We start from the raw sequence: 27,722 nt of genomic DNA on the forward strand, positions 1-27,722 counted from the left end.
TCAGCTTTTCAAAAGCTTTAAATTAAAAGTAATTTACATGGCTTGGGTTACTTGTAAGGACATAGGGAGAATATTGCAAAACAGATACTATTTAGATCAAATATAGAAAGTGTTTTTCTCATATCTTAAAAACATTTTTAGATCAAGAAGTACAACGGTTGAAGATAGGAATGGAATCGTTATTGGCTGCAAATGAAGAAAAGGTGAGAAAATAATCTTTCTTCAAACAAAAAGGAACAAAACTGAAATTGTGATTTTGAATCTCTGTAGAGATCTGAATAACTTGCTTTCCTGAAGCGTGATAGTGCCCTGGTTTTCGGATTATCCCATGAGACTGTGTCAGAAAGTTATTTTTAGTAGTAAGCATGGCTGACCTTGCTAACCTGTTGCAGAACTTGTTAGGTACATGGGATTCCTGTGACGAGCAGAAAGCAAAGCCCGAAATAAGCAGAATCTCTTGTTTTCTGCTAGAGCAAGAAAGGCTCTAAGGTTTTCTGCTTTTGAAAGGCTCTAAGGTTTGCTTATCTCAGGTAGCTCTTAGTCTTCCAAACCTGATCTGAACTGCAATGGTATGCCCAGTTCAGATTATGATATAAAATGAAAGTAAAATCTTCATAAAATGTGGCCAGATTTAAATAAAAATAAGTTTAGGGGAAGCAAAATTAAACCCATGAAACAGCAAATATGGCTTTGGTATCTCATAACCACTATGCTGTTAGTCTGATAATCGGGCAACTCAAGTACAAGACGTTCAGATACCACTGACTTATTACATAAAGTGCTCCTTATTTTTGAAGTACTTTTTCCTTGCTTAAATTCTTGAAAAAAAACCTTAATTCTTGTTTTATGATAATAAACCAGACAATAAGTTTTATCTTTGATGGTGACACCTTCATGTATGATTGATTAGACAATATACATCCCTAAAAACTTCCATCAGTACATGGGGGATCTGGACAGAGCAATGTTAATTCTGGAGAACATCAGTAAGACTCAATCTAGTTCTCAAGCACTAAAAAAGCGAGAATTTACATTTAGAAAATAAGGTGTAGCATCATCACTTTGCAACATTGTTCCAAGTTTGCATAAGATTTTAGCATTTGAAGGGAACATAAAGTACTGTTTTTTATGATGTAATACCTGGATATACTCACATGGAAAGAAAGGTTATTTCTTTGGATAGTGTAGTCTTTAAATGAGTTGTCAGATGGTTTACCTACAGCCTCCTGAATATTCAGTACAGTGCTTTTCATTACTTTCTTTACTCATTACTTTCAATAATGTTGCAAAATCAAATATCCTTCCTGAAGGGATTATCTCTCAGTAGCGTTTTCAGTAACTCTAAGCATGGTTTCTTGTGTCATTTAAGGCAGAAAATATGCAACTAAATTTCATTTAATGCTTTCCACAGGACCGTCGAATAGAGGAGTTAACGCTACTACTAAGCCAGTACAGGAGGGTCAAGGAGATAATGATTGCAGCTCAAGGTGAAATGTCTTGTGAATAATTTCCTGGTATTGAGTGTTTTAAAAACTGCATCCACTATGACCACTATTTGTTGGCCTTAAAATAGACATGTATAATTCTATATAGTTCATTATCCATACCTTTGTATCATGTTGGAGCGCTGTAAGAGTAGAGAGAGCAACAATATTGCTTGAGCAGGCTTGTGTGCTTTTGTCTGTAGCTGGTAGAGATTGCCTTCTTGGTTCTTAGCCTGTGGTCAGTGCAAAAAAAAAAAAAAAAAAAAGAGAATCAAGGCTATCTGAGGATTTAGTTACATCGTTAATATTAGGAGAAACTGAATTCCATAAGACTTTACCTAAGTTTTGTTCTACATCTAAGGACTGAGAAGGTCACTTGTGCTGACAAAGAATTTGTTGGCACAGGAACAATTAGGATAGTTCAATCAAGTTAGCTAAAGGCACAAGTTTAAAGTAGTCTTGCTAAATTGCATTAAACTCCCTTCTGGAATCTGTTATTCAAAATTAAAATTTAATTAAAATTTAATTAGTCATCTCCTGCAGATGAATTAAAGTATACAGATAGGCCTTACGTTTGCATGATGCTTTATTTCTATGACCATTAGGTAACAAATAGCACGGTTTTACAGTGTAAAGTGAAATCAGGAGACCGTAGCAGATGAACTTTTAATTACCTCTGATATTCAGATTTCTACACTACCATTCAATTCAGGGATGGCAGTAGTGACCAGCCACCAGCCAGCCAGCTGGGAGTACTTTTCCCTTCATGACATGCTTTTTATACTGCATTCATCACAGGGAATCTGATCTCAGGTGCACTTCTATACTGTTATGAGGACTTTTTTTCTTCTTTGTACGTGACATATTGCTAAAAAGAGCTGCAATGAATACTGTAAGTTTTGTTGCCCTTTCCCTGCTCTTAGATTTGACGATTTAAGAATAAAAACCTTGTTTCACTCTGAGATATCCAGAAAAAAAAAATGGAATATGTTTACATGTTTATCCTTGAAGTGAGTATAGGACACTGCATTATGATACATCTGACATCTAACATAATTCCTATGAAGTGACATAGTGTGAGAAAGAAAATGGTACCAATTTGATCTTGCCTCAGAACGTCAAACTGTGAGTTAGCGTGGTTCACAATCAGCTCACCTATTCCAAGCAGAGCACAGTAGGTGACTATAAGTGTTGTATTTGTTGCTCAAATACAAATCAGCTTGCTTAGAAGTCAGAGCCCTAAGAAGGTGTGGAGTAGAGAGACTGCTGAACTGTATGCATCTGGAATTTATATGCAATGGAATTTAGAAACTAGTATTTAGATGACCTAAGTACAGTCCTAAATGTTGTGTTTTTACCTGTTTATCTCTGTTTCTACTTTTAACGCTTGTAGGCTCTTCTGACAGAATTGTCTCTGGTGGCAGTGAAGAGGAACTCGAGGCAACTCTGAGGAAGCTGAATGTTTTGAGTAATCCTCAAGGAGAATTATTTAAAGCAGAGGTACTTTAAGAAAAGATGTTTTAGAAGCAGGTTCTGCTGTAAATTCAAGTTGCTTGTCTTGGTCTGTCTGTCGTAGCAAAGGTAATGCAGACAAGGGTTTGGACCTTGCTAAATTTTTGTGCCTACTGGTAATCATAGAATCCTTAGAATTGGATGGAATCTCTAAAGGCCATCTCCCCTGCCATGAACAGGGACAACCACTGCTAGGTCAGGTCACTCAGAGCCCCATCCAGCCTGGCCTTGAGTGTCTCCAGGGACCAGGCTTCCACCACAGCTCTTGGCAACCTATGCCAGTGCCTCACCACCCTCACTGTGGGTTCTGGTGAAGACACCAGAGTTACAGCACGAAATTTCTATTTTGCATAGGCCTCATCAGGAGAATTGTCACCAGCTCTGCTATCTCCAGTGACGCACAAAACTACGGAAATCAGGCAAGGACCTTCTTACTTTTGGTTCAGGTTGTCTGAAGTCTGTTACTTAATCTGGTTAAGTGTTGGCATCTAGTCCTGTCTGTTCTTAAACAGCTTTTTTCCTTCCATTTTAAAAATCTTTTTAAAAGCCCTTAATGTTGCATGGTATTTGTAGAGCATTATTAACATCTACTTTTGCTTAAGAGCTTCTAAAAAGTCATTTATGGTTTAAACTTGGTCACTGTACCTTGTTGCCTTTCATTGTTGACTAGAAGTCTTTTTCATGTTTCTGACTTCATCTATGTCAGTACTATGTTCTAAACATAGTACTATGAGTTTTAGGGTACAAATAAAATAAATCTCCTCTTTGTGAGTTATCTGTTAGACAAAGAAATTGTGATATACAACAGCTGTCATAACAGAGTTGTGATGTAAAGATATTATACTGTATTTATTGTGGGTTTTTTTGCCTCTTGCTATTTTAAGGGTTCCACAGAAAAAAAAGTCAAGTAGCTTAGAAGACTTGCAGAGTGAATCGCTGGAAAAGGTTGGTTTACTTGTACTCAGAATTTCTCTGGTAAAAGTATTTAAGAGGAGTACAAATATAATGTTAATGAGGAGCCATTCTGTTGAGCTGTGTAACATTTTGCTCATAGAAAAGTGTTTTTAAAACAATTTTGACTTCCTATTTGCTGAAATACTAAGACAACAGAACTCGAAAGTAATCAAAAAGTATAGGAAATGGGCATGCATTTTCACATCAGATTTCTTTTTGAGTGTTTGCACGTAACTATGAGTGTTACTCCCTAACTTTAACTTCTTATCTAAATGGCATTATTGAAGATGGCAGTGATGCTGCTTTTGTTAAGCAACAGGAGCACTGTTCTTAATTCTATGGCTTAATTCCATTCCAGAATTAAGACTTTGCAATTTACGAAGTCTCCTCATGCTATGGTCCAGAGCTTTTATTTTTCATTATATACACTGAAGCTTTTTCTATACATACAAATTGTGAAACTATTACTGACATTTTCTGTACCAAAACTAGGTTCTGTACCAAAACAAAGCTTAACACAAATTATGCATACTTAGTAATGCCATTTAAAAAGGATAATAACCGTAATCCCTAGTAATATGATTGTTTTACTACTTACACATTTTCTTAAATTCGTTCTTAAGTGTCTAAAAATGATAATGACCAAATAAAATGTTTGAAATTTATGTTGCATTCGAGTGTGGTCACACACAGGACAGACTGAATGACAGCTAACACTTTACTCCATGTGGAATTTATGAAGGTCTGCTTTCTTTTAATAACTTTTAAATTATTTCTGTCTTAAGTTGAAAAAGCTTTGTCTTTATGATAAGATTAGGCTGAAATCAAAGATACGGCACAACCATAACCAGTGAGCCCCATGTTCATCATTAAATTGTCCGCCCTCATTTAGGCATGAGGCTTCTTAGTGAAACAGAGACCTCCCTATGCATGTAAGTGATTGACTAAATATGACTTAGTCACAACTTAGCCAAAACTAAGATTTGTTTTGCTGACCCAGCACGAGATTTTGCTCCTTTTGCTGAGTCCAGTGGAACCTGTGCTACCAGCACTGTTTCTGGAGTTGTTTTTTGCAGTAATAAAATAATAAAAATAAGATGAAACATTCTGGTGTCTCTGACCTCCCCATGCTCATTTTTTTAAATCATTTCTATCGCAGCTTTTTTTTATAGTTTCAAATGGATACATACAGCATTGTGTATGTTCTCTTATGTGAGTCACTTTCACACTGTCTTAAGTGTTATGTGAATGTCACGTTCCCAGCTCAATGCAAATCCAATGGAAATCCTCAGAAGCCCAGAAATACTGAAATTCCTTTGATAACAGAACTCGAACTGGGCACACATTCCGTAGTCTTTTGAACCTATGCTTTTAATATTAAATACTTAATGAAAATGAGGAGATACCAGACCTTGTAACATTGTCAATGCATTAAATAGCATTGCTATAGTAATCAAGCTACAATTGATGTTTTGTGTATGTATATTAATACTAACATTTGTCTGTTGCTTTTTTCCACAAAACTTTGAAATTACTCTCCCTGCAACTCCATAGTATGTAGATGGAAAACCAGTACAGCCTGTTGTAGAACAAGAGGTATATTAACTGTAAACTCTCTTAACATTTATCTGCTGTGTTGTTGTGGCTGTGTTTTCATGTTTTCACTTCATTTTCCCTCTTAAAATGTTTGTAAAGTCCAGGTACCTGACAAAATTTGAAAGTGGGGGTAAGGACTGAAGAGTTGTTTGGTTTTTGGTGGGTTATTTTTCTGTGTGGTGGTGGTGATGTGTTCTATTCAACAAACTTTTTGGGTATCTAAGGTTGGAAGTCAGTCAGCCAATCTTTGATAAAAGCAGTATGAAGTTTCTCTACTCATGTAATTTTTGGTACAAGCTGGGACAGTTGCGAAACTGCAGTTGGCAAAATAGGAGTGGGGGTCTGACACACAGCCCCTGACACTGAGGAATCAGGTCTGTGATTATAGAATCACTGAGATCCCTTCTGGCCTTGAAACAAGAATGGATAAACCAGTAATTATGTATTATCCTGTCCCAGACAAGTTTGTTCGAGATATTTCAAAACAATTAAATGACATTACTGAATAGGAGAATACGAAATGTTTCTGTGCTTATTCCAAAATACACATTGAATGTACACCACTCCCATAAGTGGAGGTGCAGGCTCATTGCTTTTCCAGAAAAAAAAAAAAACTCTCTATTCCTGTAACTTCAACAGCTTACAAAAGTTAAATTTCCATAGCCTGAATTCATTGTTGATTCTTTGTATGTCAGTAATACTGCTGGGCAAATGTCTGACCAAATTTGAGTTATCCAGATGCCTTTGGCTTAAACTGAGACACACCTGTAAGGCAAAAACTGTAATTTATGTAAAGGAAGAATGTGACAAATGTGCTGGGAAATGACTAAATGCATTTATGCTACTATCAAAGTTGGCCTTGGAAGGACTGAATTGTCATGTGGTGTCAGGGTCCTGAAGGAAGTGGAGGTGGGTAGAAAAACATTTATGAGGAAACTAGGAATTATTCAGTATATATTCTGGTTTAATATAATTTACAGCCTGGCTGAAGGAGGGGAGAAGGGAAGAGGTTGGGTCTTAGCTAGAACATCTTGGCAGCTGATTATTAGATTTAAATTGAAATATCTGTGAAAAGGAACGTGCAGGGGGGTGGCATCATTTAGAACTGTAAACTGCAAAATACTTCTTCTAACTTATTGTGTGCCAGTTCCTAAATGCAATGAGTGATTTATTTCTTTTCCCCTCTTAAAAAAAAAAAAAAAAAAAACCAAATCAACAGAGTAAGCCACTTGTGAAAGGCAGCAAATATCAAACTTTGCCAGGAAAACTTCCTCGACCCACACAGAATGGAGACCAGGGAACATATAATGAGACAAATTCACCCCACATGAATGACACTGAGGACAGCAGCATCCTGGGCCTGAGTAAGTATCCGTGCCTCTCAGAAGCAGCACGGGCATTATGGAAGAGGCAAAAAAGCCAACTAACACGGGAAACAGCATGCTGTGTAACCTGCTGTGTTACGTGAATGGACTGAGCTGTTCAGGTGATTCAGTGAGGGAAGCTCTGCTCCTTTAGCAATATCCCAGTATTTTAGATAAGGTCACTGGAGAATAAAGGCTGGATTGACTTTAGAGCATTCTGCTTTTCTTTTTGCACCGGATGTTAAAATTTGCTGACACCAGTGACAGTGTAATGAAGAGACTTTTTGTGGGTTTTTTTTTTGAAGGCAGCATTCTTAAGAGTCAACAAATCTGTTACTGAAAATTGGAATTTTTGGTGATCCAAACGTATTCACAATAGGAATAAGTGTACTCTTTTTGGCCACTTGCAGTGATCCTGAGCTTGCTGATGCTTTCTTAAAAAACAAGGAAACAAACCAAACTGCACATTAAGGCCTCGTGGTCCTAAGAGCTGCCAAGTAGCATACCTTGAAGATTTCAATGGATTGGTGGTGGATTGTTTTGTTGGTGGGGTTTTTGGTTTTTTTTTTTTTTTTTGAAGTTTTTCTGTGATTACAACGTAGTTTCTCATTAATAGTCTGCAGATAATTTATTAGCCATGCTGTTAGGTCTTTTATGTGCAGGATCAAAGGATGGGGAATCTTGTAAAGCAGAATGTTATTCTAGAAACAAGCAATGAGTCCTTAAAAGCACTGAATTACCAGAGTCTGGTTTGTTTCTTCCATGTGTAGTAAACTCATTACACCTCCAGTTCTGTATTCCACAGAAATGTGATGTGGTTTTAGGCATTGCTTTATTTCAGCAGTATATGCTTCATGTGTTACAATTGCCAAAGAACAGATGAGATATAGATATAAACAATCATTCCTATCTCTCTCTTTAAGATGACTGGTCCAGGATTCCTGGGGCTTGTGCACACCAACGCACAATCCCTTTCATGTTAAAGCATAACAGCTTCTTTTCTTTTTGTTTCTGCTTTTAATGCTTAGCTTACTACTTTGCTCTTCCGTAACTTTATTTTGCTGGTGTTTTATGTCTTCTTTGCTTTTTCATCTGACTTTCTGCTTCTTGGGATGACTGAAGATCGCATCAGGAGTGTCAGTGCACCCGTGCTAGGTATCGTATCCAAACAAGATGCAACTTTAACGTGAATTTTGCTGCTTATTTTTTCCTTTCCTTTTTCCCTCCCTTCCTCTTCTCTGTAAAATACTAACACTGTGTGAGCAATCCAGACCGAACTCCTTAAGTGTGGTACTGAAATGAAATAAAACCTTTAGCTGTATAGCATTCAGATGGGATTTTTTTCTTAAAGAAATTTATTCTTGGTCTTATTTTGCTTTCACTGAAGTCAACAGTAAAATGCCCACTGATTTTGACAGACAAATTTTGGTATTAAAATAGGAAAGGCAAGAACAGATCAAGATCTGGAATTAAGGTTTTAAAATACACTGAAATAAGGATATTATAATACCCTTTTTTTGTATCAAAGTACAACTACTCTTTTTTTAAGATTATTTTTATGCAAGAACATTTTTATAGCTATCTGTACTATATTATTTATTTTAAGCATTAGTCGGCCATATAACAACCTTGTCACATTTTCTACTAATTACTGACAATTATTGTTGTTAACCCAGGAGAAACAGAGAACACGGACGGTACAGTAGTTTCAGATGATCTTTCACCTCTTTCTTCGGGAACGGATTCAGGTCCACAGTCTCCACTGTCTCTAGAAAACAGAAAGAGTCCAAAAGGGATCAAGAAAATCTGGGGAAAGTAAGATAATGTTTTTTCATTCCTTGTCACAGCATTTCAAACTGAGAATTCATTCAGTTCTCGTGAAAATATACAGCAAATGTAAAATAAAACTCAGGAAAAGGAGGGAAAGCAGCTCTCTGATTGTATAGGTGTGTCTCTTTGTACACATGGGTGGAGGAAAGTGGATGGTAAGGTTCAGAGTGCCACGCTATTGGAAGAAATAATATATTCTGCTGTGTTATGCTGACAATTGAGAATACCAAGTTTTGCTGTGTTCCTTTTATCTACTTCAGGACTGCAGCCATTTACAAATCTCACCTCTGGTGTGAATTATTATTTGAGTTGAAGGGTCATGGCTGCTCTGCAAAGCTTTTCTTTCTTTTCTGAGATAGGTCTAGACAGTGTTTGCCCGCTACTTCATCAGCTGCTGCCTGAATCAGATGTTTGTGCTTTACAGGAAGATTAATACAGCTTCTGGCTGTCATTATAGCTTCCATATGAAACAGTTTGCTGTTGGACGCTAACATTACTTTCTTGGTGCTCTTGTTTTGAAAGAATAAGAAGAACTCAGTCTGGCAACTTCCCTGCAGACGATCTGGGTTTGGCAGAGTTTCGAAGGGGCGGTCTCCGTGCAACAGCTGGACCTCGGCTATCCAGATCAAAGGAAACCAAAGGCCAGAAAAAGTAACTTTTTTTCTTTTTTTGCACAGATGATTATGTAGTGTTGTTAAATATACTGAAGAGTAAAATGGTCCTCATGTGAAATTTGCATTAACATACTTAGTTACACATGGAATTACACAACTGGAAAGAATTTCTCTGGTAGAAAGTGTAGCCCAAGCAGTTTGCCTATCTGCACTCCTTCAACTGCAGGTAGCAGCACAAAAATGTCACCAGAGAATTTCTCATCATCTCCTGTGGGAATATTTGCAGCCATGAAGATTCAGCAATTACCTTTTTCTGTCCTTTCCCATTTCCATTTGAAACTTTTATCCTCTTCTTCCTGCCCTGCCCCAAATGACCAGCAGAGGAGGCTGGGCAGTCAAATTAAGAGGATGCTCATACCACAGCATGTATTGCAAGAATGGCTGCTAGAGTTAATTACTGCACAGTATAAAGCATGCTAGGACCTGGCCTGTAGAATCTCCTCTAGTCTGTGATGGTCTTTTTCATGATTTCCATCATCTTTCCTTCATGACTTTCAACGAGTTCTTTTATTTTTCAGTGACTACAATGCTCCATTTGCTCAGTGGAGTACTGAAAGAGTCTGTAACTGGCTTGAGGACTTCGGTCTTGGGCAGTATGTCATTTTTGCCCGGCAATGGGTGACTTCAGGCCATACACTGTTAACTGCAACACCTCAGGACATGGAAAAGGTAATATCTGTACATGTTTCTCTTAAGCAAACTCCAGTTGCTTCTGTATAACCAGGCCCCTTCCAACAATTGGCAATTCTACATTTCTGAAATGTTTGGATTGATGCTTAATGAGATGAAGAGAGCCAGTGGCAAAACGAACTATTTGTTAATGGTTATTATTACAGGAAATGGGAATAAAGCACCCACTGCACAGGAAGAAATTAGTTTTGGCCATTAAATCAATAAGCACAAAACAAGATGAGAAGTCTGCACAACTTGATCATATCTGGGTGACACGTAAGTGTTGGAAAAATTCTTCAGAAAATCTTGTGTTTCTTTTGTATAGTGAAGTAGGAATTAAACTTAAGTATTTTCAGATCAATCATCAGATGAATTTTTCTCTAAATAGATGACTGTATCTGCACATTCAGTACCATCTCAAGTGTAAAACAGCACTGGGTGGAATACTTTCTAAAGCACATATCATGTAATAATCTGATGATGGCATCCGTGTTTCACAAATTGCTCCGCAACTTTTCTGCAATCTGAATGGTAGAGTTCCCATGGAAAGTTCATATTATAAAACTGTATATTTGAACATTCAGAACAACAAAAAATCATAATTCTCTGAAATATCTTGTCCTGTTGAAACTCAGCGCTCTTAAAAAGATGTCTGGTGACTGCTTAAGCATACATGTATCTCAAGCAGCCCATCTTTCTTGAGGGAGAATGAATATAAATAGGGGTGGGAGGTCTCAGTCTAGCAAGAGCTAAATTACACTGCAGAAAGTACATAGATAAAATACAGCAGAGGTATTGTTGACAATGCTGGCTCTGGGAATTGCTCTGAGGTTCCCGATAAGAGGCTGCCCTTTGGAAAGTGAATACTTAGAATGAACTACTGGAATGCCTCAGAAGAAGCCAGCTTCATTCTCACTGATGCAGATTTGGGTACACCACTGTTCTTCTATCTGCAGGCTGGCTTGATGATATTGGTTTACCTCAGTACAAAGACCAGTTTCATGAGTCCAGAGTTGATGGGAGAATGTTGCAGTACTTAACTGTGGTAAGCTAAAATATTTTTTGCCAAACTCTGAACTTCACAATGAGCAAAGAATCGCAGTTCTTTTTGCAAACCAGAAACAGCGCAGGTAGAAACTTCTGTGTATTGTTTAGTGCAAGATTACTTGTCTTATGCACCTTAGGAATAGTAATACAGTGTTATAGCTGACTTCTGCAAGAAGTTTTTCTTTCAGTATCACACGACACACTAATAATCATGGTAAAATGACCTACTTTACATACAGCTTCTAGAATGTTTTGTTCTCCTCACTAAGTTATCAACAACATTGGGTAAATTAAAGGTAAGCAGCAAATCCAGCAACTTGTACTGCTCTCATCAAATTAGCAGCGAATGATACAATACATATACCTGTTGTGTTTACCTATAGAATCATAGAATGGCCTGGGTTGAAAAGGACCACAATGATCATCCAGTTCCAACCCCCCTGCTATGTGCAGGGTCGCCAACCAGCAGACCAGGCTGCCCAGAGCCACATCCAGCCTGGCCTTGAATGCCTCCAGGGATGGGGCATCCACAACCTCCTTGGGCAACCTATTTCAGTGTGTCGTATTCCTCCTAAAGGAAGTTACTTGTACAACTTCCCTGCCTAGGTTTGGATAATTAAATATTTGTTCCTGTATTTTTATCATAGCACAATAACATAACTTAGCAGTTATCAAAAATAACAACCTTGTCTAAGCTGCTTGCGGAACTTTTGCCGTAGAAGTATGTACTCTACTGGACCATGCCAGGTATGAGTTGCTAGCTTCTGTGATCCTACTGCAGCACAATCTTAATCAGGTCAAAACTATCCATGAGCCTTGGTTTTACTTAACAGGCTATAAACTCTACTTCCATTTTTAACCATATTAATATGGTACAATGCTATCAACAAAAAACTGCATATGAAGCTTAAAATATTTCTTGGCAGAAGTACCTGTTTTTGAATGTATTCTGTGCTGCTTAAAAGATTCTCCTTTACAGAATGACCTTCTCTTTCTGAAAGTCACCAGTCAGCTGCATCATCTGAGTATTAAGTGTGCCATTCATGTGCTGCACATAAACAATTTTAACCCCCACTGTCTACGCAGACGACCAGTTGAGGAGGTAAAAGTATGTTTAAGTACCTTCATTTAAACAAGCACTAATTACTCCATTATTACACTCCATGAATAATAAATAGTACCTCAATCACAGCCATTAGGGAATTGCCTCTAAACCAGTAGCTGTGCTGCATTCCTGCTCTGGAATGTAACACATCCTTTCTGATAATAAAAACCTGCTCAGTTCGAGTGATTGAGCTACTTATTAGATGAATTTTATGCATCTTTCTTTTATGTTAATTCAACTTCTGAGCTAATTGTTTGGAGTGATCTTTTTTGGCTGTCTTAATTTAATTATAAAAGACTGTGTATTGTTTTTACTCTACCTGGTCAGCAGAGCTTATTCTTAGTGATACTATGACAGCCTTGTTAATAATGCTCTTCTCAAAATGTTTGGTTTTTTTACACCCAGCATGTGTCCTCTATTATTTTAGAATTTGATGCAGTATATAGTAGGTTTAATTTGTCCTACACTATACCTACCAGGTATAATAGGTATCAGAGGATGTTTAAGAGATGCCTTGAACAGAAAGAGGAAAAATACTCCTCTGTGTTGAAAAGGGAATGATGTTTTCATCTAACCTTAAGATTCATTTTGTGAACACACTGTGACAGACCAGGCTGTATTCTCATCATCTTTTCTGGTTACTTGAACAGAGCAACGTTCCACCTTCTGAAGTAGTGCAGTGGTCCAATCACAGAGTGATGGAATGGCTCAGATCAGTTGATTTGGCAGAATATGCACCAAACCTCCGAGGAAGTGGAGTGCACGGTGGCCTCATTGTAAGAATTCTTTCTAACATCCTACTATGTATCTATGAAGATTTGATAAGACTGTAATGCAAGCCTTCTTTTATCTGGTTCTTGTCATGCAGCAAGAAACACAAATGGACATTTGCAAAACGAAAGCATGATCCAGCATTTTAAACAGTTTCTCTGTACATCTTAATTTTACAAAAGAAAATTTAAATAGAAAAGCAACTGCTAAGATGTCAATGCTGAACTGTGTGTATGTTTAACAGCAACAGTAGTACATTAGAAAACAACAAGCACCTGTACTGTGGGAAAATTACTGTATTGCTGAATGTTTCTTGTGGCAGCTTTAATAAAATAATGTGGACATCCTGCCACAGGAAATAATTGTTTTGAAATCACATATGTCTTGCCTGAAGAGTTTTTCTGATTCAAAATACGATTTAGGTTAGAAAAGCCCAGAGTTCTGAAATATGGTGATGCTAGTGCTGCATCACCATATCTTTTAATTAATTTTTTTAATTAATGTAATTTTTTTAAATTAATGTAAGGCTGCATCACTTTTTTTAATTGAAAAAGTTAAATAGAAAAATTGTGCTAAGATTAAGTTTGTTTTTAGAATAATACAGTAGTAAAAATAAAAAAAGTAGAGCAAAAAAATCCCCAGAACAACCTTGATGATAAATATAATTTGGCATTTGTCTGGTCATACTCTGCATTTCTTAGTGCCTAACTCCATGCATTTCCTATCCAAACCTAGTCAACGTCATAGTGCTACTGACTTAAAAAACCCATCTAATTTAGACAGCTGGAATGAAGAAATGGCTCTGCTAAGGACCATTGTGATTTACTACTGCAAATATTTAACCATATGATTAAAACCATCTATCTTTTTAATAGATTCTCGAACCCCGCTTCAACGGTGACACACTGGCAATGCTGCTGAATATTCCACCTCAGAAGACCCTACTGCGACGCCACCTAACAACTAATTTTAATGTATTAATTGGACCAGAGACACAGCAAGAAAAAAGGGACATAACAGAGTCAACAGCATACACACCTCTGACCACCACTGCCAAAGTTCGGGTATGTGCTGCTTTGGAAAACGAGATATTACAGAATCTCAGCCTTACTCTCTTATTTCTCATAAGGAAAACATGGAACACACCTATGTGGGGAGAGATCTGTTCTAGAAGCAGTGCTATGTTGTTCTTTAAGGCATTTAATTTGTAGCTATCTTTTAAAATTTGTTTCTGAAATTAACATGCAATCTTGTCCTTTCTCAGAAGGGAATTTCTTTAAAACGTATTTAAAATGAACTGTAACTCCCCCTTTGAAAACAATTCAATGTATATAGTTCTGAATCTATGTACTTGAAGGACTACGGTATGCCGTAGTTTAAATGTTTAAAACTTGCTTTCTTTTTATTTTAGCCAAAGAAACTTGGATTTTCACATTTTGGAAATCTAAGAAAAAAGAAATTTGATGAATCAACGGACTATGTTTGTCCTATGGATACAAACCCAGGTGCTACAAATGGTACTCAGAAGAACTACACTGGATACAAAGGCCTTAGTCCACTCACTGATAGGGAACTGGATCAGGTGGGACAAACAGACTGATGCCATTCTCATCTCATCCTCTTCCTGCATTCCAAAGCTTGCAAATAATCAAACGTTAGCATATAACAGTATTTGCTGCATCTGCATGAACTCATTGAGAAAGTACTGGCTATGGACACTTGAAAGAGTTCTATACTAAGAATGTCGAGATTTGTTGTTTTCTTTCATCAACATAACAATGAACTCATTCATCTTCAAGCCCTTTTTCAGGAACCTAACACCTTTACACTACCAAGGTCAGTGTATTTGGGCAATTAAGGTAGAGGCTGCAGTAAACAGAAGATTTTTGTACTTTTGGCTTTCATAACCTGAGTATGGCACACACCTTTTTTCTTTATATGGGCAGTTTTTAATGTGATAAGTGTATTTGGACTGATTTGTACAGAACTATCAAGTTATATATTAAAGTACAACTGGATCATAGATTTCTAACAGATTAATCAAGGATTCCAACTGTGTTATTTCATTATGTACAGTGGGAAGTAGTTACGCTTAAACAGTATACGTGAAAACAATGGCCTCAGTAATGAACATTATTAATAAACCAACACTTAAATAATTCACTTTTGTCATTTAGTGGCGAACTGCTTAAAGAAACTGTGTCCAGACATTGCATAAACGATGAAAACTAAAACTCTACTTTGTTGTTGTGTAAAGGAATGTGAACCCTGAAAAACGGAGCTACCGAAGGCTTGTGTGGCAACACACAAGACCCACACAGAGGCAGCTGGGGTACACCATCCTATTTCCAGTGACCTTAGTGAAACATTTTAAACTTAGTGAGAGAATGGCCACAAAATTGCTCAGACTAACTATGGAAGTCATTCTGTCATTTGCATGGTTACTGCACCTAACATCTCATTTGTTTTCATTATCTAACCATTGTCTCTTCCAGCGTGCACTGTAGTAAAAATCGAGTGCTGTTCCTACATGGGGACAGTAGCAAGCCCTGACAGAATCAAATATACAGACTAGTTTAGTACAGATGTCCAGTTACACAATTAAGAGTTGAAAGGGAATGCATTAACCCTGAGCCAACAGCTTACAATACAGAGCTGTTTGAGCATAACAGAAATATTCTGTTTTTCACTAGGAGAGTGGCCTTTAACCTAAGCCTGATTTCTAAGAGTGTGGTCATGCAGCAGAACCTCAGAGCCCTAGTACTGATAGCCTTTTTGTGTAAGCAGAGGCAGTTCTATTACTGGAAATATGTGTTTCACCTTCTGGAAAGTATTACTCTTCACTGATACTGAGTTATGCTATTCCTTTTCTTGTCTAAATTACAGCTCAGGTTCCATAAATCAGTTCTCTTGATCAGGATTCAATCCTTCTTTAATCCTTTGTTAAGGCATGTTCATACACTTTATAGCATGGAGACATGTTTGTTAACATACAACTTGGAAATGTGCTGAAATCAGCTTCTAGAAGTACAGCATCTCCATTTGTCAATGCAGAAATAGCTCTCCATGATGCATGTCAGTGAATAATATTGCACATACTGTCTGAATTGAATTAGCTGCTGAATACTTTTACAGATGGAACACTCAGAAGGAACAGTAAAGCAAATAGGGGCTTTTTCTCAAGGCATAAGCAATCTTACGGTATGTACCAATTTTATTCCTTTTGAAGTCACTAATGTATTCTGCTACAACTCAGTGAAATTTGGGTGTTGCTGGTGGTGGTGAAGAGTAAGTGGGTCACTATTCTCGTTATGCACCTCCTCATAGCCTGGTTGCACATGAATGCTCCAAAAAAAACCACCCCCAAAATCCCTTACACTAGAAATTAAGTCTCACTTCAGCAGCTTCTACGTTTTCACCAATGCTATCTCTGTGACACAGTGAGAGGCATCTCTCCCAAAGACTGGCAAAGAGGTAAGACTTGAAGATGTATGAGAGAGAAAATATCAGGGGGAAATAAATCACTGCATACTCCTGACTCCATGTTGGTTGATTTTTTTTAATTAGTTAATTAGCTGCAGATGTATGAACAATGCCACACATCTGTGTGAAAATTTCTACTTTGGCTATTTAAAGCAGCCATTCAGGAGATTCCTTCTAATTTTATGTGGCTCTGACCCCCTCTGTTGTGAATCTGATCTCATTACAGTTGGATTTCTCTAACTAAACTATAGGCCTCTGACTATGTCTGCTTGTTTTAATATTGCTGTGATTTTTTTCAGACAATGTTAAGCCAAGATGAAATGCTAAATGACAGCAGATTTTTAACACCTACCTTAGAAGACTGGAGATGATATTTCAGCATGACCAAGACCACTAATACCTCATGCCTGCCTGGGGCGGGCCAGGAGAAGCCTGATGCTGTGGTACAGAAAAGCTTTACCTCTTTTCCTCTAGTGACACATACCACGTAGTAATTAGTATTGCTAGCAGAGCAACACTTCACAGGTAACTCTCCTCTGCACTGCTTTCCTTATAATGTAATGTCAAAGAGGTGCTGAAAGAAGTGCTACACAATTGTTTTTTATGCAGAGTCTGGAAAGCCAGTATGTTTTACCCGTATATTTTATCATCTTTTACATGGTATGTTTATGTACTGTTATAAAAGACTTTTTCTATTTTTTTTATTTTTATAATTAAGTTGCAATGGAGGTATCACTAATATTCTATTATAGCACATGGACTAATCAGAGCCACCTAGCAGTTCAGACAGGTGCTGGCAAGGCTCGCCATTACTGCAGTCACACCACAGGTACTTTCCCATAAAAGGATTTTCATCTCTCATCCTTTTCATTAGTATGTGCCCTGCCCTTTTTTTTGTTGACCAATAAGTGTGGTTTAGAATAGGAAAAATAGAATGTAATAGTATCCACCAAGCCCTTGCAGGAGGGTGACAATCAAGATGGCTTGTTCACAAATCTTTTAGCTAACTCAAAGAGCAATCAAAATAACTGATGTAAGAGAGAACTAAAATACTACGATGATGCTTGCTGTACTGTGCAACAGAATTTCCAGCGTGATTGCTTTAAATTGTAGGCCTTCAAGTTGAACTGTTGATAGGACTTTTTCTGTGCTTTCCTGTTTTGTCTAAAATGATTAGTACTGCTTACACGTGCAAGCATCAGGGTGCTCATAAGCCTTCTGAACAACCCACATGGTTCAGAGAGAACACTCAGCATAATACCTGGTTGGTATAAGATGCAGCACAGGTTTTCAGGAAGACAAAGAAAGATTATAAAACTATTTTCTTTTCCACTGTTACAGCTAATTAAACATATGCCTGCAAACAGCCTTCAGTACTGGAGCTGGTAGCATATAACATGAGAACTGCTCATGTTATTTTACACTTTCAGTTCTCCTTTCATTCCAGCTACAGGCAGATTTTTATGTAGTATTTTATTTAGCAGTGGGAGATCTACACTACTGCTCTGTCACATGTAAAACATGACTAGGGCACATCAAGCAAGTACTGTAGTACAACAAACTTTTCTTTCAAACACCTGACAAATCTGTAGCTATCGTATGGAGGTAGGTAAGACAGCAGTACTGTAACAGAGGGAAACACAGCTTGTGACTACTTACACGAGGGGCAGTTCAAAGGTGAAAGTGTCGTTCACAGCTGCAACTGCTTGTGGACTCTGATAGCACATGCCTTTTATATATTAATAAGGTACTAACAAAGTCTCTTATACAGAGAAATGCCAGAAAAGAAGTCTGTCCAACTGTAAAGAAAAGGCTTTCTGTGGATATGCATGGTTTGCATTACTCCCTCCTTTCTGGCTACAAGATGTTGGTTTATCTATTAATTTAAGCCCAAGGGTGGGCTACTCCTAGCCACAATCCTTCCAAAATAAATGGGAAATCTCAGGTGCTGTCCAGAATATGTAGCAAGGGCTCTTGGAGAGCTGTCTGAGCCTCACTTCATGAGACCCTCATAACCTTGCACTCTATCATCACATTTTAAAATCTAAACATGATTCAGATGTTCAAAATGTTAAAATTAAGGCTGATTTTTTTTTTTCAGTCACTGAAGAATTAAATAAATAAAAATTCAAAGGAATGACAGATGAGCCTGTACATGAACAAACTAAACATGCCTGTCAAGTACCCCTCTGATCTGGCAATGTGGTAGTGCAGTCAGCACTACTGCCCACATCATATACTAACAGACACGTGAAATACCTGTCATGTTAACTGATCAGATTCATCCTAGTCATAATACTGTAATAACTGCTCTGGCACAGATAGCCTTAGTATCACTGAGCTATTCCAAGCAGCTTTCCATTTTCTTTTGAGGATGTACTTATAACTCACTGTAGTGTTGTGCTAAGCTGGATGTGAATATTCAATCTACGTTATCTTCTTTTTTAATATAGTAAGAAACCCTAGTTATAACACAGGCATACATGCTTACACCTTTGACTGTTATGAATAAATTCTGAATATTCTATTACTTCCTGACTGTGGAATGATTCTAACAGAAGCAGAGTTAGCTGATCTCTTATCAGGGACAGAACCACAGCTGTGAATACCTGCGTCTTCCTCTGCGTTATTGCTACAACATCCCTAAGTCAAGCTTTAACTACAAGATGGTTTATTTTGCTTCAGGGGAATTAAAATACTTAGTAAGTACAGTTGTTTGCAACTGAAGAACCAAGTCTTCTGTCTCTGAGATTTTTCAGACCTTAAAGCAACTGTAGCATTAACTAATTCCTGAAATTGAATACACAGTACTGCATGCACTGACATCTAAAAATCCAACAAGCAAGTCATTTTATCCCTGTCCTGCTTCTCAGTTTGCACACATTGTTTTCTTAGAACTGCAGCTGTAACGCTTCATATTAACTTATGACTTAGACTAAGTTACTACCCACATAATTGAAAAATAATTTCTCAGCCTCTTAAAAGTAGTCAAAGGTCCCTATGAAGTTGAAACTCACAGAAATTAAACTATGCCATTAAAAAATACATACAAAATTAAGAAATACTGCACGGTTACATACCAGTCACTACTGTAAGAAAATATGCAGTACTTACTTAAGAAAAGGTGCTGGATGATATCACCGTTAATAGGAAAATGTACTGCTCTTGGGATAGCCGAGTTTGTCCAGGTTGGGCTGACAGGCAAACTGAATCATAGGTGGTGGCCCACACATAAGAATGAGCGTCTCACCGCCAGGGGGAGGGAGGTGGGTTTTAATCATGTCTGCAGTGACGAAACCAGAACTGTACTTCCAATCTGAAACAAACACATCAAACTATTAATCTGAGTCTGTACAGTCTGAAATCTCTTTAAGCTACGTATGTTTTCCTCACAAAGTAGCTGAAGCTGTGCCACCATCACTGCAAGCAGAGACAGGGACAAATCTCTCACTGTGCTCAAACCTGGTGGTTCCTTTTAAAGAGAGCAGTAAGCACGTGGATAGCAAGAATCTGGCTGAAAAGGGACTATGCAGACTTTCAGACAAGTATGTCAGTGAATAAATGACAGCTTTAAACAAATCAGACATCAGCCAGGAATAAACAAGAAAAATAAATCAGGCTTTCTTCCAGGAGAGAGAGGTCACCCCGGACAGTTTTACAGGCACAGATTATTCAGACCTGTGCCACTCAACAATTTAGCAGAATCCTAGAAAAGATGATCCAGTGGTAAGGTTACAAGCTCGGTGATGACAGAAGTTCTGCAGTGCTGTTACAAGAATCAAAAAGAAATGCTAGGTGGTTTCAAGAAGCGGTATCATTCAATACCTCTGCCACTTTAAGTGGGCAAAGTGGGAAAAAGGATGTTATCTTAACATACAGAAATGTGTGCTTTAAACTGATCTACTGACACAAAGATACTGCTGCTATGAAAACAGCAGCAGTTTTCACAAGAGTAAGCATATGTCCAGTGTGTACCAGCAGCCTACCTTGTGGAGGCCTGTCCAGCGTATACCAGAGCCTGACCTGATCAGGATGCCTCTTAGCAATGTCTTCTAGCTCAGCTCTGAGCAATATGTCCTTCTCTGTCTGCAAAACAAGACTGCTCTTTAGCTCTAAACCATTTTAAGAATAGCCTCTGATGTGAGCTTACCTAGCATGCAGTAAGACAAATGCAACAGTAACTCATTCAAACTTTCCCTTTGCATGACAGGCTACTATCATTACAGGCTTCTATAAATACAGATTAAGAGCAACCAAATACGAGACTTAACAGTCATCTAAACACAGTTTTAAAGATGTCAATCTGAACAACCTTTGAATCACAATTAGCTCCTGTTAACCCTGGTTAGAATTAAACAGAATTAAACAGAACAAAGTCCTGTTTCTTTGCAATTAGTCAAGGAATAAGATGAGCAGCGGGAGAAGGATCTGTTCACACTGTTTATTCCAGTACAGAAATTAGGGAGTATAGGTGAAACTATGAGCAGCCATCTTCAAAACAATTGAAAGATCATTGGAATTATGACAGCACCATACAGTATTGATAAATAGTTGCAGATATTTTTTCTAATTCACTTTCTCCTTCTTAAATCATTTTAACCCAAGGCAATACAATAAGAACTTATTTAGTAACCACCTCCTGCTCCTGCCTGTGCTGCTCATATTAAATATGCCACCTCAGATCACATTTTGTCATACACACCCAGCCGAAATTACAGATCAGACAGACACTGGAAGATATGAAGCATGTGGAGCAGTATTTTCTGTGTCAGAGCAGCTTCAAAAACTTAGGCCAGCAAAAAAGGCAGGCCACTAAAGGACAAACAGATGTATCAGCACACTTACCTGATTAGCAAAAAGAAGGTAACACTTTGTAGAGTCCTTAGGGTCACTTGTGATATGACGGATCAGCTGCAACATAGGAGTTATTCCTGTTCAAAACAAAGCAGTTAAAAAAAGCAATTATTTCAATCCACATAAAGCTGCAGTTTCAATATTCCTGCTGCCTTCACTTGGTCTTCAGTGGGAACTTATTTTGCACGGGGCTACAAAACACTGAATTTCTACTCTGTGCCAAATGCAGAAGTTGAGGGTTTTTTTTTTTTTATTCCAAATAGATTAAAATTAAAACAAAACCACAGTGCTTGTGTTCTGGGGCTTTCGTCTTCAGCATTCTCTTATCACACCCATTAATTTCACCTTCAGGATATTCTCCTAAAATATTTTTTGTCACTGACATTGGAGCTGAGAGTGTAAAGTGACTTCTCCGAGGTCACATAGTAAACTAAGACTAAAACTATGAAGAAGCTGTTAGCTCTCAGCACAGAGCTCAAGCTGCTGGAATGCTCCAACGTCGCCAAACACTCGTGTATAAGAAGAAATACAAGGTAGATTCTGATCATATCAGGAGTCAAGAGAGAGGAGATCCAGTGAGTGCTCAACTCTTAAAAGACACTTAAACTGACTCAACACTTTAAATGTGCTCTTTACCGCAGGCAGTCCCAAACACCAAATACATGCAAGCAGTGTGAAAGAGCAGCTCAGACAGCGCTCATGGCTGCCACGGTACAGTGCATTAGACTCCTCATAAACATCCATGAAGACCTCTTAATTCTCTAGAGTGACATTTGCTGTGATGAGAATAGTTGTACCTGTTCCTCCAGCTATCATCCCAAGATGCTTTGCAAACTTCCTCTGTGCTTCAGACTTCTTATCAGGCTTGATCATAAAGGTACCTAGAAGAAATATTCAAAACCTATAGACACATTGACTCCTAAACAAAAACAGATACAACTTCCACGGGAATATATTACTACTGCCTACCAATCAATTAGGGCAGATCTGCTGGACATGCTAAATGTGCTTAGCACAACACTGAGTGTAAAGGCTAGAAGCCTCTGTACACTCTTAGCTTTGAGCGACTGATTTACACCTTCCCAGCTATCCAGCATCACTTAGGATCGACTCAGGAATTCCCATATTGCTGACTACATCACTCAGCAACTGTGAAAGCTGGTGGTAGCTAAAGGTAACCATAGCCTCGACAGAGAAGCAGGTTTACAAGGCCATCTTCATCATCCTCATTTACACCACGGATCTAGCCATTTCTGTGTGTCCACATTCAAAGGAGCTGTATTAAACCAGCATCAAGCAAGATGCCACAAAGATCATCAGGTACGTTGGAGCCTTGCAGTCTTTCATCACAAATTTCATTTTTGTCTTTTGCTTTCAGTTAATGAGATCATTGTGCTGCTTGCAGTCAGTTATGTGACTGCCTTCACTGTCCTGTGATAAGACCGTGCTGATTTCTGCTCTACACCTGAGTACATCTTTAAAACTGTTACAAAACCAGGCAGTTTGTAGTCACCTCCAAGGAACAACCCAAGAGAAAGGCCCATGATAAATATCATACACAAAAGGCACTGGACACACTCCAATTTAAAGAAATCTGTAACTGGTGACAAGCTCTCCTGGCTACTACTCTTCTTAGCAACCAAATCAGAGCTGAAAGGAATGTTTGTAAAACACACATCAGTCGAGTCTTCTGAGATATAACTGATTCATCGGGGTATTATTCATCGTGAAAGGCCATGATCCAGGGAAGTGCTGAGTACTGCTCCCCCTGAAGCAGGAATATTAAGTGCACCATGCCTCTCAGTCAAGACAAATACAAAATCCTTTGGCCTTTACTAGCATCTTCAAAGAGGATTATTTCTCTGAACATACGACTTCCCCCCAGCCAGTCCAGACCTGGTTTAACACCTAAGTGGAGCTGGCTGGCAGTTAATAAGTTATTTAGTAACACTGCAGAGATTTTGAGAGGGCATTTGAGGCTGCAACCTGCCATGTATCTGGAACATCTCTCTCCATGTCTATATCCGAGGGATTTCCAGTGCAGCCTTCTTAGTAATATGCAACAGCAGACTTTTCAGATTTAATTATATGGTCTCAGGAGTAAGACAACAACCAGCTATTACTCTGTAAACACTAAGTACTCTTCCCATCATAACCAACTGAAGGGCTTTTGGGAAAGATTAGAAAGCATAGATTTTCAAAGTAGCTTCTCTGCAAACCACAGTTTATCAAATACCTCTGATAATAACTAATTAAGTTCCTCCCCTCTGCACCTTCGTGTCACAGTACCTGACCCCTTGTAGACAAGCAGTCCGTTTGGCCCCCTGAAGTCAATAACATCTCCAATCTTCATGCTGTCAAGGTACTGGGACATCTTCCCACCTTCTGGGAACTTGGGATTCACATTTTTGTAGTAAACCTATAAAAACAATCATTTCTATGACATCAGCCATCAGCTTTCATGCAGTCAGAATGATCTACTAAAGAACACAGCACTGCAGGTCTGACATTTACCATTTGAAACACAGATTGCAACAATTCTTTGCTCAGTTACCTGTTGTGCCATGCAACAGTAAGCAGACTAAGTGAAATGCCCTCTGCAAACAGCCAGGCTAGTAAGAACATGTGTCAAGCAGATTATGCCCTCCTTTCACCATCCCTCCAACCAGAACCTTACGTTACCCCCATTTTTTGTAATCACTCCTGAAAATAGCATTACTGCATCTTTTCTGGTTGTGACCTTCCCAGAGACTTCAGCCACATGCTAGCATTTCAGCATGATAAGTATTAAGTAGTTCATAACAATTCCCTGTATTTGTAACGTGAAGAACAGAGAAAACAAAGAAGCCCAGATTTTTTTTGCCTAAGTACAAACTGTCTTAGAAAACAAGTGGAAAATCCAGAAGTCCTGGGATCAAGTCATCTAGCATCCCCTAGCTTATAGGATTTTCCTAGTTTCTTTATCCCATTTTCTCAATAAGCCCATTAGCACAACTTCTGATGTAGGGTCACAAAAGACAGTTCTTATTGACATGTTCCTTCTTTCAGGTATGAGCAGTAAGTACTAATAGCAGCATAAGGCAGCCTGAAGGAGAGCAACTGCTATTTGTTCATTACAAAAAAAAGAATACCAGAAGTTCCTGCAGTACTGCCAGTTCCCTTCTCCATCTCCCTCACCTCTACTATTTCTCTGTGACATACAACAGATACACAACTCACTATTCATGAGCAAGTGCGAGTCTGCCACGCAGTCATCCTATTTGAAAGGCAACCAATTAAAATGAACTGTATTGTATATATAAAATGAAGTAGTTCCCTTCCTACCAGTAAGCAATTCATCTGTACCAAAGGAAACCAAAATTTACCTTTATAATTAAATCAACATAGCCTTTTGTCTCATCACTGGAAACCGGGGTGTAGGCTCGGATCACCAGATTACCATTGATTTTTGCAGAAAGGTAAACGTGTTGGCCTAGGGAGAAAGAATTACAGTCCAATGATTTATTTCCTTATTACCTAGTTTCAAAATCTTATTCAGCACAGAAGACAAAAGAGAAAAGCATGTATTGTAAGCCACCAAGCACAAGCAGCAATGGAGTTAATCTGTGCAGCACAAGTTGTATACGAAACATTTAGTCTTAACCACTGCATCTAGTTAGGAAAAATGACCTTTAGAAAGCTGCATAGCTCATTATTATTTTCACGGCACACACATGCACATGTATTCTCACACAGTTCACCTTCAAATAAGAGCCAACACAAGAAGTCCATATTTTTCTACAACCACAAGAAACTATGGAACTGTAGGGTAAATCTTTCTTAGTTCAGTTCCAGCGAGTTGGAACTATGCAGAGGTAATACACAAATGGTCCAGGCTGGAAGGTTTGGCTTTCACCAACTGATGTTATTTTGTGTTATCCTGTGCTGTTATGTATTCACACCAGATCTGTACTGTTGAAAAAAACCCATCTTCTTCACAGCCATAACTCCTATAGTTTTTCTCCAGCTTACGCAGCTTGGCTGTAGAAGGCACCTGCTTTGTAAGACGCTCTGTTCTGTATTTAGATTCGGTAATTAACTAATAAAAACGCAGCCACCCAGCTCACAAGCAGCAGCATTAATCTGCACACAAAAACAAAAAAGCAGGAGCAGTGGTAGCACAAATACTTTTAGCAAAATGATCTTGGTAGAAAATAGAAGGCAGGAACCCAGCCCATGCAGTTCCAGAATCGTATTCCTAATTTCTTAAGAATAAACTCCAAATAAAAACAAGCACGTGCCAGCACATTTATCATTTGCCTAGTTAATGTGGTTAGTTCAATACACAAGCCTGAAGAGAACCTGAAGAAAGACTGGTGCTTGACCGGCTGCATGCAAGAAGGACGTGCCCGCAGCACAGAACTGGAAAGGCCTTGACACTTGTGCATACAGCAAGGAAGCTGCCAAACACAGCACAGTGCAAACAGGGCTCCATCTGCCACATCTGCAGATCAGCCAGGGACGCTGCTCTGCATAAATTACCATCAAGTCAAGGTCCAAGGTTCAATGCCATCGCACTTTCAGGGTACGGGAAAGAAGAGTGTGCCAATCCTAGTCTGAAATGAACCTTCCTAGTGCAGAAAATAAGCCAAAGCTGTACACGTATCTGTGTCAATCAAAGTTCAGTGCATGCACAGAAATGGCTCTGAACATTGCAACATATATAAATTTCTACTGGGATTTACAGCCTTCCCAGGCCAAAGAATTCTACTCCTTAAGTGTGGGTGTGACTGTATCTGTTAGAAGCCTGAGGACACCCAACAAACTGAGGCACCAGAGGAAAAGCAGAACAGCAGTAAATCGTACCAAAAAGCTCAGACAGGCACCTCTTGTGCCTGTACCCTGAGAGGGGTTCATTTCCTCAGACTGCTGCAGTTTTACCTGGATTTCACCTTCTTGTTCTGAACTACACCACACAACGTAATGCAAGCTGGTCAGAGCACACAGTAAGTCTGAAGCGTGACTGTCTGGGTAACCTGGCTGGCCCTTCCCTCCCACAGGGCAGCTTTCAGCTGCAGCTCTCAACCCCATTATTTGCTGAGCTCTGAATTCCGACGCAGAAACTCAAGAACTTAAAAACCCTCGTTATCAAAACCACACGTATTTAAATGCTGTAAGTATTTACCTACAGGTAATCCTAAGACATGATCTGGTGAAGGGAGCCCAAACCGGAATTTCTTGGTGTCGTGGCTGATCTCCTATTTAGAAGACATGACATTCAGAACGAAGCCAACACACCACTGCTGCCCACCTCAGCCTCTACCCCGCGCTGTCAGTTAGGAGCCCGTTCTTTGCAGCCAGGGGCCAGCAAGGGCAGCTGAGACGGCTTTGCAAATGAACTTCACGCAACTCGGAGTTTTGAGACCAACGAGTTCTGCCCTTCAACTGCGCGGCCCTCCCCAGCACCCGTGCAGCCCTCGGCCAAAGGTCGGGCGAGGAGCCCCAAGGCAGGACTCCAAGGCACACAGCAGGGAGCCCGGCCTTCCTGGCAAACCACGGCGCGGTGACCCGCCGCGAACGCCGCGTAACGCCCCTCGGGGCGCTCCACGCTCACCTCTTTGTCCATCAGCGGCAGCGGGTATTTGGCCTGCGGGTCCCGCAGCGTGACCGGGCGGCCCGGCCTCCGTCCCGCCCCTCTGAGCAGCAGCAGCAGCAGCACCGTCGCGGCCACCGCGGCCACGGCGACGACCACGGGGGTACCCTGCGGAGAGAAGGGCGGCGGTCAGGGAACGCCCGGCCCACCCCCCGCGCGCCCCGGCCCCGCGCCCGGCCGCTCACCGAGAACGCTTCCATGGCGGCGGCTCCAGGCCGGCGGCAGCACCGACGCGCCCGCTGTCCGCCCGCCCCCCGGGCTCCGCCTCGCGCTGCCGCGCTCCCGTGCGGCGCTTCCCGCCGGCCGGCAGAGCCGCGTGGTGCGGCGGCCGCTCTCCGCTCTGCTCCTCCTCCGCCGCTCCGCGCCCTGCAGAACAAAACGGGCGGCGCGGGGCTTCCGGTGCAGTGCCCGCGTGCCGCCGTCTGCCCTGCACAGCGACGGAATGCGCTCCTGCAGGCCCGGCAGCACAGCGCGCCGACAGCGGGAGGCCCACAAGCACAGATAGCAGCTTGCTATCTTAAGAAAACTTGCAGCTTTCAGTAGCCTCAAAAGATACAACAAAAGCAAAGCGAGGTCACTTCAGAAACCACGCTAACAGAAATGCAGCGGGTCGGCGCCACGCAGCCAATACAAACATGTACCACAACAAGTGAAATGCAGCGAGGTGGGCTCCTCACACACACAGCATCTGAAGTGACGTTGGCTCCGCACGTACCCGTGTGTCCATTGCACTCAATAGGAGTG

General features: G+C 39.7%; 2 protein-coding genes across 51 annotated transcripts in view; one reads left to right on the plus strand and one right to left on the minus strand.

Moving 5' to 3' along the window:
- PPFIBP2 (PPFIA binding protein 2) overlaps nucleotides 1-19,022 on the plus strand; it is a 94,768-nt gene extending 75,746 nt beyond the window's left edge. For 35 of the 50 annotated variants that reach the window (XM_040702064.2, XM_046942203.1, XM_046942197.1 and 32 more), the window contains 17 exons: nucleotides 142-203; nucleotides 1,412-1,487; nucleotides 2,878-2,984; nucleotides 3,351-3,415; nucleotides 3,881-3,941; nucleotides 5,505-5,546; nucleotides 6,766-6,910; nucleotides 8,587-8,725; nucleotides 9,263-9,391; nucleotides 9,933-10,083; nucleotides 10,251-10,362; nucleotides 11,043-11,131; nucleotides 12,113-12,241; nucleotides 12,889-13,014; nucleotides 13,885-14,073; nucleotides 14,421-14,591; nucleotides 16,145-19,022. In XM_040702064.2, coding sequence (XP_040557998.1) covers nucleotides 142-203; nucleotides 1,412-1,487; nucleotides 2,878-2,984; nucleotides 3,351-3,415; nucleotides 3,881-3,941; nucleotides 5,505-5,546; nucleotides 6,766-6,910; nucleotides 8,587-8,725; nucleotides 9,263-9,391; nucleotides 9,933-10,083; nucleotides 10,251-10,362; nucleotides 11,043-11,131; nucleotides 12,113-12,241; nucleotides 12,889-13,014; nucleotides 13,885-14,073; nucleotides 14,421-14,591; nucleotides 16,145-16,294 — 1,943 coding nt within the window. In that variant the 3' untranslated portion in view covers nucleotides 16,295-19,022. Of the gene's footprint in view, nucleotides 1-141; nucleotides 204-1,411; nucleotides 1,488-2,877; nucleotides 2,985-3,350; nucleotides 3,416-3,880; nucleotides 3,942-5,504; nucleotides 5,547-6,765; nucleotides 6,911-8,586; nucleotides 8,726-9,262; nucleotides 9,392-9,932; nucleotides 10,084-10,250; nucleotides 10,363-11,042; nucleotides 11,132-12,112; nucleotides 12,242-12,888; nucleotides 13,015-13,884; nucleotides 14,074-14,420; nucleotides 15,169-16,144 lie in introns of those variants that run through there. The other 15 variants (XM_040702074.2, XM_046942206.1, XM_040702089.2 and 12 more) reach the window with 7 other exon arrangements.
- Nucleotides 7,724-27,254, minus strand: CYB5R2 (cytochrome b5 reductase 2). Its single transcript, NM_001271982.2, has 10 exons — nucleotides 27,164-27,254; nucleotides 26,940-27,086; nucleotides 26,511-26,583; nucleotides 24,712-24,818; nucleotides 23,636-23,765; nucleotides 22,144-22,227; nucleotides 21,338-21,423; nucleotides 20,479-20,578; nucleotides 19,607-19,808; nucleotides 7,724-8,678 (listed from the first exon to the last, which is right to left on the minus strand). Exons 1-9 carry the CDS (start codon nucleotides 27,176-27,178, stop codon nucleotides 19,636-19,638), a joined length of 915 nt encoding a protein of 304 aa, NP_001258911.2. The 5' UTR covers nucleotides 27,179-27,254; the 3' UTR covers nucleotides 7,724-8,678; nucleotides 19,607-19,635.
- Between the last annotated feature and the right edge of the window lie 468 nt (nucleotides 27,255-27,722).

This window comes from Gallus gallus, chromosome 5 (genome assembly GCF_016699485.2).
Source record: "Gallus gallus isolate bGalGal1 chromosome 5, bGalGal1.mat.broiler.GRCg7b, whole genome shotgun sequence".
In the NCBI taxonomy this organism is placed as follows: domain Eukaryota; kingdom Metazoa; phylum Chordata; class Aves; order Galliformes; family Phasianidae; genus Gallus; species Gallus gallus.